This window comes from Antechinus flavipes, chromosome 3 (genome assembly GCF_016432865.1).
Source record: "Antechinus flavipes isolate AdamAnt ecotype Samford, QLD, Australia chromosome 3, AdamAnt_v2, whole genome shotgun sequence".
NCBI classification, from domain to species: domain Eukaryota; kingdom Metazoa; phylum Chordata; class Mammalia; order Dasyuromorphia; family Dasyuridae; genus Antechinus; species Antechinus flavipes.
In genome coordinates this window covers 198682522-198696623 of record NC_067400.1, presented here as the reverse complement: position 1 = coordinate 198696623, position 14102 = coordinate 198682522, and the positions used below count along the sequence as shown (strand labels likewise).

The 14102-nt window shown below is 32.5% G+C and overlaps 1 protein-coding gene and 1 pseudogene across 1 annotated transcript; one reads left to right on the top strand and one right to left on the bottom strand.

Moving 5' to 3' along the window:
• Window positions 1–5102: 5102 nt before the first annotated feature.
• LOC127557835 (olfactory receptor 5AC1-like) lies at window positions 5103–6026 on the bottom strand. The gene has a single exon (XM_051991124.1). The coding sequence runs from the start codon at window positions 6024–6026 to the stop codon at window positions 5103–5105; it is 924 nt and encodes a 307-aa protein (XP_051847084.1).
• Window positions 6027–11078: 5052 nt separating this feature from the next.
• Window positions 11079–13167, top strand: LOC127557106 (methyltransferase-like protein 22; annotated as a pseudogene).
• The last annotated feature ends 935 nt before the right edge of the window (window positions 13168–14102 follow it).

The following is a 14102-nucleotide window of genomic DNA, read 5'->3' as shown; positions in this document are numbered from 1 at the left end:
TTTCTTCTTTCACAACATGGCACTATGGAAATATGTTTCCATGATTGCACATGTAAAACTTGTTGATTGCCATCTTGAGGAGGGATGATGGGAAGGAAGCAGGGGGAAAAATTTGGGTCTCAAAATATTATAAAAATAATGTTAAAAACAATCTTTACATGCAAATAGAAAAATACTATTTACCAAAAATATGTATAATAAAATTTTAAAAACAAGATGGAAAAAATTAAGGCAACAAAGTTACTGTATGGAAATTATTAGCAAGTGAAGTGAATTCAATAAAAGAAATAACTGACTAACAAATCTCATGACAACATATTGAAACACAATAGTTTAGAAGAATATTAGAAGAGCTGACTTCATAAATAAATAATTTTCTGTTGTAATACAGACAAAAATAACAGATTAGGTGGACAGAAAAAAAAGAAAGAATATTTTTCACTATTGGGTTTTTTGAAAATTCTGATGTATTTCTTTCTTTTGTTTTTTAATTTTTTTCAACTAACAAGAATTAGTTTTTTTCTCCCACTCCCAAATAAAAATAAAAATCCTCATAGCAAATATATAAAGTAAAGGAAAGCAAATTCCCACATTAATCATGCCTAAGACTTTTGTCTCATTCTTTATCTTGAGCCCATTACCTGTCTATCATGTAGAAAGCAATATTCTTTATCGCTGTCATTCACCAATTTTTACTCAACCAATCCTCTGGAATCCTTATCAGCCACTACATTTATAATTCAATATGTATATTGAATTAAGCCTTTCAAAATTATTCTTATGATATTATTCCATATAATGCATCCCTGCTTCTGCTAACTTTAGATGATAAACATTTTTAAGTATCTTCTACATGCCAAACACCTTACTCTGCATTTGTTGATATAAGTATTCCTGTTTTTCTCCAAAACAATCTTTTTCATCATTTCTTATAACAAAACAATGTGCCATTACCTTCATATACAATGATCCCGCTATTCTGCAAATGATATATGCTTCCTTATTTTCTTGGTATTTCCTAGTACTAAAAAAAAAAAACTACTCTAAATATTTTTATGTATTTTAGTCTTTTTCTTCTTTCTTTGACCACTTTCTAGTTTAAGCCAATAATATTGCGAGTGTACATTTCGTTTTCAATATATTTCTAAGATCTCCTCCAAATAATTTTATTTCTTTAAGATTATCTTAAAAATGAGAAATATGAAGCCATAAAAGAGAAGTGATTGCATCAGATCTTTCTTACAAGAAATCATACTAATATATTGAACAAAATACGAAGAGACCTAACACTTAAATTTAAGTCTATGACATAATTTATAAATTTCAGGGAGTATAACAACAAGGAGATTATCATTCATGCAATAGTGAAGAAAGGCACCTCACATAAAAATATCCTTTTAGTTTTGTAAGATTTTCCTAAAAACCATAGAAGGTGGCATATGCTATTTTCCCAGATTAAGAGATCAAGATTAAAAGATTTAAAAATAAACTTCCCTACAAAATTAAACATGGAACTTAAAGAAAAAAAAATGGTTACTTCAAAACCATGCATATAAGTTGATTAATTTAAGTTTGGAGTGCTAAATTCAGAGTCAAGAAGAGAATGAAAAGAACTGCTTCTGACACCTACTAGTTATATAAATTTGAACATGTCATTTAATTTCTAAGTTCCTCAAGAAACTCCCTAATTTTAATTTACAAATGAGAAATCTGAGGAGAAATGATTGTATGATAAGCATCAGGCCTGGAATTGAAAAGAAGTCCTTAGGAGGATAAATATATGGTCTTTTTCATGCTTACATTCTGCTTCCCATCACTTCATTTTTGAAGTATAACATTCCATTTAGGTAAGAAAAAGAAACATAACTCACATTCAAAAATTTGAGTAATTATAAAGTTATTCATTATTCATGACTTGAAGAAGCTGATGTAAGAAAATAGCAATACTATTATATTGAAATTATACATTCAGAACTGTCATTTAAATATCCAAAGAATTATTTTGTACAATCAGGAGGGGAAGGGATAGCTCAGTTATAGAAACAAAAAGTCAAAAATGTCAAGGGAAATAATGAAAGTAAAATTAGAAATTAAGGAATCTTTGTATAACCAGATCATCCATTATATTGTAGAACAAAAACCATCAAAATTCTTTGTCATTGCCTACAGAATAAAAAAGTAATTCAATAAAACATATTGAATAAGCAGAACAAGCAACTTAACACAGTTGTTCAATGTTTGATAACAAACTTTTTGGAAACACTCTATTGTTCCAAAAATTATCAGAAAAACAAGAAAAGCAATTTGGTGGAAAATAAATTGAGACCAACATCTTACCATGATAAACTCCATATTGCTAGATCACATCACTTTTAATAATAATAAAAAAAAGTAGTACATTTGTTACATAGAGAATTCAAAACTAAATAAAGATGTGAAATAACAAAAGACAAAATAAACCACTTTATTAGGTGTAGTTTACAAGCTCTGTGATTGCATTGGTATGGGAAAATCACAGAGGAGAAAACTCTGTCTACCAATGTAGATTCTCAAGGCCTTTGAAAACTATAGCCTTATAGAGTTTCCTAGAAAAAATAAGAAATAACCACATATGTGGGAGGGGGGGAAACTTGAATCCAAGACTTCCTGGCTCTCAAGACAGCTCTATATCCACTATGCCACATTGCTTCTCAAAATTACTTATATAAATTGAAAATGTTTTCATAGAGATAAACATCAATGTAGACAGAACAAGAAGGGAACCTGAAGAATTGGTGGATGGGTAGAATTTGTCTATCAAATATATCTATTTAAAGTTTGATGTTGAGATATATAATGAATTGACACAAATACATTAGATAGAGAGTTTTTCACCAACATATAGGTGAGTAAAGAAAAGTTATCAAAAGAACCCATTCAACTATCATTGTACATATGAAAAAATGCTTCAAATTACTAATAATAAGGAAAATTTTAATTCTGAGATTTGATTAACTTGGAAAAAATGATTTTAAAAATCTAATTGAAGGAATATCTTGCTGAAAGGATTATGGGAAGGCAAGCATACTAATACTTTATTGATAGAACTGCCAATTTACTTCAGTGGTTCTTGAAATAAGTTTGGAAATAGGGGAGATAAATGACTAAAATATTGTTTTGTCCAGTGTTTCCACTTCTCTATATATACTTCTGCCACATCCAATTATTCATAAAAGTACTTTCTGTATTAACAAAAAAAAAGGAAACAAAGTGGGTATCCATAAATTGAGGAAAGAATAAAAAAATAATATATAAATAAAATGGAATGTTATTATGTAAAGTATGGACTAGCTCCCTGGAGGGCCTCGGGGTCAGCCAGAGTCAGGATAAATTAAAGTCCTTGGTCTTTAGGAGGAGAAGTGAAGGAGGCAGACAAACAGAATTCTGGATTCTGAAGTTCGGAATCACCAACCTCTCTCCTCCTTGTCCTGCAGCCAAGTCACTCTGGCCTCTCTTCCCCCCTGCCCCTCCAATCCTTGCCTACAATTATCTTAACACCAAACATTCAGCAAGCACCAATGGTGAGAAGAGCCATTATCCAAATATATGCTAATAGAGTCATTATCTCACATCAAATTGGTAATTAGCCTTAAGTGCTCAATTGTCTGATTCAAGCATATCTTTTTGGAGTTTCAGCCCTCTACATTATTATACCATAAAAAAATTAGTTAGAGGAATTCATATAATTTGAGAGGCTGCTCTGAATTACAGAACTAACCATGCAATAGTAAAAAGCTCACTGACTAGAATCAGATGACCTGTGTCCAAATTCCATACAAGTGTGACCTATATTGGATGGCTCAGGGTTAGAGTGCTGATCCTAAAATCAGGAAGACTCATTCTCATGAATTCAAGTCTGGCCTCAGATAGCTACTAGCTATGTCATGCTAGACAAGTCAGTTTAACCCTGTTTGCTTCAGTTTCCTTATCTCTAACATAAACTGGAGAAGGAAATGGCTGAAAACTCTAAATGGGCTTATGAAGAGTCAGAACCAATTGAACCATAAACTGTGTGATCTTAAGTATTCCACTCTATTCCCAAAGGTCTTTAGTAACTGAAGAAATCTTTATCTCTAAATAAGGAGATTAATTTAAATTCTTATCTTTTCCAACTTTAGATCTCTGACTCATCCAGTGATTCTATTATGCAGAGCCAAGAAAGCAGAGGCAGGAGAACAACATAAATAATGACTAAGATAATATAAATGAAAACAATAGAGACACAAGAATTCATATTATAAAAATATATAATTTTGGTCAAGGGAATTAATTTGCAAATATATTTCTCTTAGTAAAGAAAATGTAGACTAACCACAGTTACATATATTGTCCATCATAATTTCTGTATTTGAATTCCTAAATATTTTGGTTTTACTTTGGAAGTAACAGAGGCAAATCAAATAAAAATATATTAACAAACTTTTAAAGAACACAATTATTTATGATACAGAAATCTTAATTTGATGGTAATCTATACAATTAAGATATTTTATTATGCCTTTGATAGTATTCACAAATCCCTTTTGAAAATGATAGTCAAATTAGTTTGAAAAATATCCTGACTTTTGAGATAGATTTCTGATCTTATTATTCAATTATCTAGTGGTTAGAACTCATTGGCTGGCATGTCAGAGAATAAATTATGCAAATTTCCCTCGAGTCTATCCTCTTCAAAGGCCATAAGTGACTAATGGGATGTATTATTTGTTTTTTGGATTTTTTTTCCCCCTGAGGTAATTGGAGTTAAGTGACTTGCCCAGGGTCACCCAGCTAGGAAGTATTAAATGTCTGAAGTCATATTTGAACTCAGGTCCTCCTGACTTCAAGACTGGTGCTTTATCCACAGAATGTATTATTTGTGATAGCTGCATTGTAGATGATATTCAAAGACCCCACGGATGAAACAGTATTATACACGGTGTCATGCATTTAATACTAATGTTCCTTTGAACATTCAGAATTATCTCTAACTAGCACAAGCAAGTTTCCTTTGTGAAATTTGGTGATTTCATTAAGTAGGAGCAATTTCTAACTGCACTTGAGGAATTTTCTCATTGACATCCTTATTTTTTTATTATTATTTTTCTCAGTACCCCCAAAACTTCTTTATTTCTCAAACTGTAGATAAATGGATTTAATAGAGGGATTATTACCGTGTAAAATAAAGAGTACATCATGTTTTGATTGTTGGCAACATCAGATCCTGGAAGCACATACATTATTAAAAGTGTGCCATAAAATAAAGACACAGAGAAGAGATGTGCACTACAAGTGGAGAAGGCTTTGCTTCTACCTTGTTCAGATTTAATTCCCAGGATGGCAAGGAGGACATATGTGTATGAAACTAAGATTGTCATAAGAGTGAAAGACTGTAAAATGACAGAGCAAATGAAAACCACAAGTGAATTAAGAGATGGATCAGTACAAGAAATCCTAAACAATGGTGAAATTTCACAAAAGAAATGATGTATTATATTTGACTTGCAGAAAGTTAATCTAACTAATAAAACCACATGGATCATGAGATTAAGAAAGCCAAGTGTATAGGAAGCAATGACCAGCTGTCTACACAGTCTATTAGACATCTTCACTGGATAAAGGAGAGGGTGGCATATGGCGGCATATCGGTCATATGCCATTGCTGCTAACAGGAAACATTCTGTGCTTGCACTGCCACCAAAAAAATAAAATTGGGTCATGCATTCTGAAAGCGTTATAATTTTATTCTTACTTAAGAAATTCACCATCATCTTAGGGGTTACTGAAGAAGAAGTCATTGCATCTGAAAAAGCTAAGTTACTGAGGAATATATACATGGGGATGTGAAGATGAGAGTTCATCCAAACAAGTACAATTAGTCCAATATTCCCAATCATGGTAGTGAGATAGATCATTAGGAATACCAAGAAGAGAGGGATCTGAAGTTCAGGGAGATCTGTAAGCCCAGTAAGAACAAACTCTGTCACCAATGTCTTATTCTCCTCCATGGCTGCACTGTACCTGTTGCTAGAATAAGAAATATTAAATAAAAAATACATTCACCAAAAGTCATGAAAAGTAGCACTCATGCATGAAAAATTAGTCACATAAGCTCAACAAAATCAGACTTCATTAATGTTTTGTACAGGTTGTAGAAAAACCTAGGAATGAAAAGTTCAATTCTGATTAAAATGTGCCTATTTGCCATCCATTGCCATATGTAGATATGTTAGCATTTGTATAAAATAACTATTTAAATAACTGTTTTCCATTTCATATGACTTTTTCCTATCTTCATGCCCTTGTTCATGCAGTTCATGTATAATTTATGTCCACGTCTAGGTTCATTTCCACAACTGTAGGTTTTGTGTAAGCTTGTGAGTATACCTGTGTCTTACATCTAGCTTTGTGTCTCTAGACTCCTTGCCACTTTGTGCTCACTCCACAAGGATATTGGGATGAAATGAGACACGATATAAAGTACTTTGCACATTTTTAAATGTGCAAATGTGCACATTTTCAAATGTGAAACATGTCAATTGTTATCATTACTTTCACAGTGACAAATGCTGTATTTGGTCAAATTATTTGGTCACCTTTTTCTCTTCAAAATCCTTCAATAACTACTTAGTGCTTACTAAGAAATGTACAAATTCATGCGTCTAGTTACTTGCTTATCTGCATCTACCGACTTTCATATAATAATATTCTACAGTTGCCTTCCATGCAATCTGTGCTTCTTCCAAAACTCAACTTAGCATTTGCTGCACACATCCTTTTAGGTGGTTTCAGTAGAAAGAACTCTGGATCTAAAGTCAGGAAATCCTGAGTTAGAATATAACCTCAAATACTCACTAGCTGGGTGATCCCAGGCAAATCATTAACCTCTGTTTGGCTTGGTTTCTTCAACTATAAAATGGAAATAGTGATAGCATTTATTTCCCAGGGATATTGTGAGGATGAAAAAAAAAAAGAATTTTTGTAAATGCTTATCATGTATCACACATAGTAGGCAATTATTAAATATTTGTTTCCTTCCTATCTTATTTCTTCTCTTCTCACTTGTCTTATTTTCTATTTCTATTCTATTTCTATTATTTTCTTCCTCCTTTATTTCCTTCAACTCTGCTTTATGTCCTTCTTTCCTTGTTTCTTTCATACTTCCTTTTTCCCTTTTTTGTTTCTTTCCTTTCTTGCCCTTCTTTCTTTCTGATTTTTCTTTCTTCTTTCATTTCTTCCTTCTCTACTGCCATGCTTCTGCTTAGTCTATTCTTATGTTGGGATTGCTCCTCATTTTTTCCCATTAATTTCCTATCAATATTTTTGATCATCTAGGTCAAATAGCAAAAATTGGAATATCCTTCAAATCTCATTTTGCTCTTTGTTTATATATTTCCAAGGCATTTTTTATTTTTGTATTATATATTATCTCTCTATGTATATGCCATGTTTATAAGTGACATAGGGCATTAGAGAAGGAAAAAGCATCCCAATGCAGTAGAAAATAACATAGAGATCATAGTGAATCATAAAGTGGCAAACAATCAATAATGTGATTCATTCCTGGGGTGCATGGATGGAAATACCAAGAGAGAGCAACAACAAAAATAATAAGAAAATAAGTTTTTTCTTATTACTTAGGCAGAGCACTGAACAAAATATTTCTGTCTACATAGTGCTTACATTAGAGGAATTTTAATTGATTCTAAAATTGGATCCATTTATTGGCTACAGCTTATCTATATGTTTGGACCATATAAGGGAGGCATAAAAATTGGCATCCCAGTTCACTGTTTGCTAGTACCAACCAGGTCAATTGGGAGCCTAACCAAACATTATAATTCTACTCTTGATTACTTATGAAAATATTGCCTGCATTTGCATTATGTTCTACTGTGTCCAGAACCTCACAAACATTTTTTCTTTTCCTTGCTTACTGTGTTTACCTTGGAATATCTCCAATAAGCAAAAATGTAGAAAACTTTCATGACACCGAGACATGTCAAAGAATAGTAATACTTTTTTTAAATGTAAAAAATAACCTATTAAAGAATTATTATCAATTATGAGAAACCTTGGGAAAGGGAAGTGTTTAGACATTTGTCTTTGTATCCCAATTAACTAACCTGGTACCATAAACTTATTATCCAGTCAACAAATATTTAATGAAGTAAATGGAATAAGTTTTCCTATGAAGATGGCTGAGAAGTATATTACTAGAAATAAAACATAAGTCTAACAGAAGTGAACAACTTACTTTGCATATTTTGCAATTGAATTAAGGAAATTACTTTGAGAAATAACAGAATCACAGAAATTTAGAGATGAAAGGTATTTCAGCAGCCACCTACTCAAACTCATATCCAAAAGATTTCTTCACTATAATACCCCTTACAAGTGGTTATCCAGCTTTCTTTTGAAGACCTCTAAGCAAAGGAAACATACCAACTCCCCAAACATTTCATTTCACTTTCAAACAACTCTAATTATTAATAATTTGTTGACTTTTGATTTAAATCAATATCTTTCCACTTCAACTTACTGCTTCAGATCAAAAAGATTTCTGAAGTCAAAAAGAACCAATTTAATACCTTTTCTAAATAACAGGGGCAACTACTTGGTACAGTGGATAAAATGCTGGACCTGGAGTCAGGAAGACTCATCTTCCTCAGTTCAAATCTGGCTTCAGCTTTATTAAGCAGTGTGACCCTGAGCAAGTCACTTAACCCTGTTTATCTCAGTTTCCTTATCTGTAAAATGAATAAAATGAAAAGGAAATTATAAACCACTCCCTTATCTTTTTCAAAACAACCCCAAATGAAGTCACAAAGAGTGAAGCATGACTGAAAACAATAGGACAATTATATGTCTTAAACATAATTGGACAACAGCATCATGCCTATCCTAACCTTATATTCTCATCCCTACTTTTTTCTAAAGTATGTGACGTGATTCAGGGTTCATTAATATTATGGTTAGCCTTCTCTGTGTGTTCTTTAGATTACCAATGTCCTGCCTAAACTGTTTTATTCCTAAAATAAAGCAAAACAAAATAAAACCAAAAAAAGGGGGAATATAGTTTTAGGACAAAAAAAAAAAAAAGAGGAAGGCAATTTACTAAAAATTCTCAACTGAAAAAAAGCTATGGGTTTTTAAAAACATTCAGAATATATTTTAAAATCTTCAAAATGATCTTAATGAACTGCTGTAGATGTCTATTATATCTCAAATTACTCAATGTCTGCCATTTCACTTTCTGCTATGACACTTTAACCTAAGAGAATATGTTGTTTGAAAAGGCTAAAAAGCAAGAATTCATATCTGTCATCTGGATCATCTTTCAATTTAGATTTGGTAATCATGCAGGCAAAACATCTGGATGGCTGACAAAGCTTTCCCAGTGGATACAATAATTTGCAGATATAAAAATAATAAGGAATTGTAAAAATAAATTATTGTATTCTTACCAATATTCTCTAAGATATTTCAAAGCCTTAGAATAAAGGTCATCTATCCAAAGGGAAATGGTGAAGATACAGGAATTAAGATGCCATGAAGCAGTGATACTTTTTCCATGAATTCTCAATCCTAATTGGGAAGTGATATTTATTTCTACACATTTCTAAATCTGTTTGTGGAAATAATATTTAAAGTCCCTCTGGACTATTAACAAAGCCTCTAATGAATAATGACAAAAGTTTCTAACAGGCATTGTGGGCAATCATCAAATCACCCAAAGCATACCCAGTTGGACCAATTAAAATTGGGCTGTATCATTAGGGTGCACACCAACTACAATGTGAAACATACATGTTGATTTCTGGTTATCATTAGCTTCCTTTCATGAATATTTCCTTTGAAAATAACACCTGTTGTTCATCTAATCCTTCAGGATTAAAAAAAGTGTATTATTATTTTAGTAGCACATTTTGCCTCAAATCTAGTCACTAAGTCCAGCCATTTTTTCCCTCTACAATATTTACTCCCTTTCTATTCCCACTGTGAGCATCTCTAGTCATACCATTTTTACATTTGTGAACAATGTAACAAATGTTACAAAATAACATTTGTAATTATGTTATTGTAATGTCCATCTAATTGGTCTCACTTTCTCATATTCCTTTTTTCTCCAGTTCAGTATGTATATTTTGTCCAGAATTCTTCATTAGATCTGTGAATACTCAGTGTGAGTATTCTTTCTGGCAGTGCACATGTTTTATCTATATCTCTTCTACATTATTCTACATAATTCTTATCCCTTTCCTCCCATAAATTTGTGAAAAGATAAAAATTAATATCACCTCTGATTTCTATAATATAGATTTTACAATGAAATGGATTTTTATAATTGAGTTGGTGTCTGCCTAAACTCACTTTGTCCAGTTTCAGTTTTTCCTTCAAGCTAATTTAAAAGTGTGGTTGACAGAGAATATTATTATCACTCAGGTTGTTAGCCCCTGGGACATCTGCTCTGTAAGCCCTAAATAGCTTAATCTGGTGTCATCTGTCCATACTTGTCCTTATACAATTAGGAGAAATTTGACAACACCTCCCCAAAGTGGACAACTAACCTCATATTTTTGGTTTCTTAACCAAGATTACAAGATGAAAATAAGTCTCATAAAACATATTCTTTAACTGAAAATTATCCCAATTTTTCCCAGTGTAGTCAAATCTAACGTTTCCCAACTACACAGACCATCTTTTTTCCCTTTCTTACTGGGGTTCTGGCCTTAATGAGGGGGCTGGTCTAAACCATTTTGTTAACAGTTATACACATTAGTGTTAAACTGATCTTGTTCAGAATATCACCTCAAGACAACAATATCCCTTTGAAAATAACTTTTGATATATCTTATGACATCTAACATGGAGACAGGGGAACAAGTTGCTTAGGTTTCCCCTGACTGGTGGAAATGAGGGTTGGGAGATTCACTCAGACTCAATCAAATCCCAGCAGCAAAATAAGCCCTCTCCAGTTGAGACATAAGAACTGACATGTTCTCTTGGAAGCAGACTATTAGGGGAGGGCTGGAGGTAAAGGTTTAGGCATACCTTAGATGATCTTATACAAATTAACAGAAACATTATATAATGAACCAGAAGAGGAGGAGGATATAGAACAGATTACATTTAAAAGTAGAACTGTGCTTTCTGATGTGCATCTAAATACCTCTTTGTGGTACCTCTTTGTGGGCCTGAATGCTGTTGGCCAACTTGTTTTTCTGTCACATTTCAGACTTCTGTGGAACAAAAATTCTTGGATAGATATATAAGGGTAAAAGACATAAAGACATTCAAATAGAAAATACTGAACTTGATGACAGAAGTATTCAGGAATCCTATGGAATAAGGATCCTATAGAGTGTTTTAAATAAAGCATCTGTGAGATTATTTAAAAAAAATCAGCAGCCATTGTGATAGTAGCATAAGCACATAAGTCAGAAATTTTTTAGAATAGAATAGGGAATAGAATTTCATAGAATAAGGAATTTCTATGGAATAACAATGGTGTGGATTTTCTGAACATGAATAAAATTGAAACTGACCCTTTTATGAGAATAAAGTTCTGTTTATTGATGAAAGTGACATAGAAGTGGTTAAAAAAGAGCAACAGGTTTTCTCTGAGAAAAAATCAAAAAGAGACCTCAGGAAATAAGATGCATCCTATTCTAATCGAGGGAACAGAAAAGTCCAATGAAGAGCAGCTATCTCTACAGAAGATGTTGGCAAACAGGTATGGCAAGAAGTTTTCCTTTTAGCTAACTACATCTTGTCAAGAGGTGACTTGTTCAAAAGCTGAACTGTGCTTGAACTTAGGGCCAGCAGCAGGATTGCCAACCTAATCACAAAAATGGTTGCTAAGACAGTTTACTGCCAGATGTGGGTGAAAATCTTCTGGCTATACACCAATGGAAGGTTGTCCTAAATAGAAGCCTGACTGCAACGGGAGCAAGTACAGCTAAGATTAAAGAATTAGATTGAATGAAAGATGACTTGTGCCCTGATCCTCAAGAAACTTTCAATTGGTCTGAAGAAAAAATTTCTGACTTATGTGCTTATGCTACTATCACAATGGCTGCTGATTTTTTTTTAATAATCCCACAGATGCTTTATTTAAAACACTCTATAGAATTACTCAAAATCTGAATACAATGTATTTATCAATAGTGAAAAGGCTAAATTTCACACATAGTTATAACATTTGTAATGTAATATGAAATGTCTATTTAGACACCACATATGAAGCTTGCAAGAGTTTTTGATTTTCCCTAAATTGTGGTGTTCTTCTTATTTAATATAATAGTTCTCTCTGGGAACAGGTTTCTTGGATAGATTTTCTGGAGGCAGTCTTAGTTTCAGTTAAAAGTAATAATTACTCCAAATGCAGCCAGATGTTAAAAGTTCAGATCTTTTATTGCTTCTTCCAAAATAGCCAGGTTAGTTTTTTTAGAGACCTATCTCTCTATTTGGTTCCAAGAATGGTTCCGAATGTCTCCAAATCCAAAGGTTTTTCCTTCAGCCTCCAGCCAGCACAAAGGTGGGAAAATGGAATGAATCCCTTGTCTCCTTGCGTGGGGCTGGGCAGCTTTCTGGAGAGCCTTTCAGAGCAGCCTTGGTCTCAGTGGGGGAAGTGCAGGAGCCCAGCCACCACAGTGGTGTGAGATGAAGTGAATGAATCTGTCTTGCCTCTGAGAGAGGGTTTGTGGGTTTCTGTATCTCCTAGAGTGCTCCTGGCTCTCAATCTCCCAGAGTGTTCTATGGCCCTAAGAGCTTCTTGCTTATATGAGCTCTCTAAAGGTGTGAACACAAGCATTGTTTCTATCAGCTCCATTTAGTACCTTGTTTCTTCTGGCCCATAACATCTCCTTGTAAGATCAGATCAATCATACTGAACCCTGCTAAATTAGATAATTATTGTCTCTATCAACTCTAATGATTTTACACTTTGCAAGGATTCCAACACTAAATGATCCAATGAAACTCAGAGGTGGCAAAATGAAGTTTATTGTAAAGACAATTGAAGCTTCTTTCCCCCAGTTCCTTTTTTATGAATGTATACAAAAGTCAGAAATCTGGAAGATTATTACTGTTCATTTGAACAAGGCTGAAAATATTCCCCTAAATTTGCCCATAAAGGACTATTAGAGTAATGGATGAATAATATATAATAATATAAAATATATAATAAATTGCTCAGATTAACAGAAGAGGAAATAAAATTCATAAACTACTCTATTTTAGAAAAATTATTTGAACAAGTCATCATTGAACTACCTTAGGGAAAAAAAATCTTAAGGGAGAAATCGATTTATAAAATGAATTTTTGTAACAAGTCCAATACTATATAAACTTTTTGGAAAGTTGGGTCTTATATGTTAAATTTTCTATTGAGTTTGGTTTGGTTGAGACAAAGTCCTGAAAATCTGCAGGTTCATTGAAAAATGATTTTCCCTCCAAAAAGTCATTTTTTTCATTCAATATTATAGTTTATTTTTCTGGATATGATATTTTTGGCTAAAAACCTGGTTCTTTACATTGTTGATATATATTTTCTGTGGTAGCTTCTGATAAATCCTTTACAATTCTAATTGTGGCTGCAGCATATTTGCATTTTTAGGTTGTTGTTGTTGTTTCTTGAAGAATTTTCTTTTTGATAGGAGGGGTTTCAAAATTTGACAACAATATTCCTATACATTTTCCATGTAGCTTCTCTTTAAGGTGGCGATTAGTGGATTTTTTTTTCTATTCCTACTTTCCCATTATGTCTATCACTCCAAGAAAATTTTCTTTGAGTATTTCTTGCATTGTTGTGTCAAGGTTCTTTTTTTGATTACAGCTTTTAGATAGTCCAATCATTCTTATATTTTCTCTTAATCTGTTAAAAAGATCTGTTCTTTTTCTTAAATTTTAACATTCTATTTTATTCTTTTTTTATTTTTTGTTATTTCTTATTCTTATAACTTCACTGATTTCGCCTTGTCCAATTCTAGTTCTCAAAAATTTATTTTTCTTCTTTAAGACTGTATCTCCTTTTCTAGTTGATTAGCTTTCTTTTCATAATCCTTTTGTTTCTCTTGTTG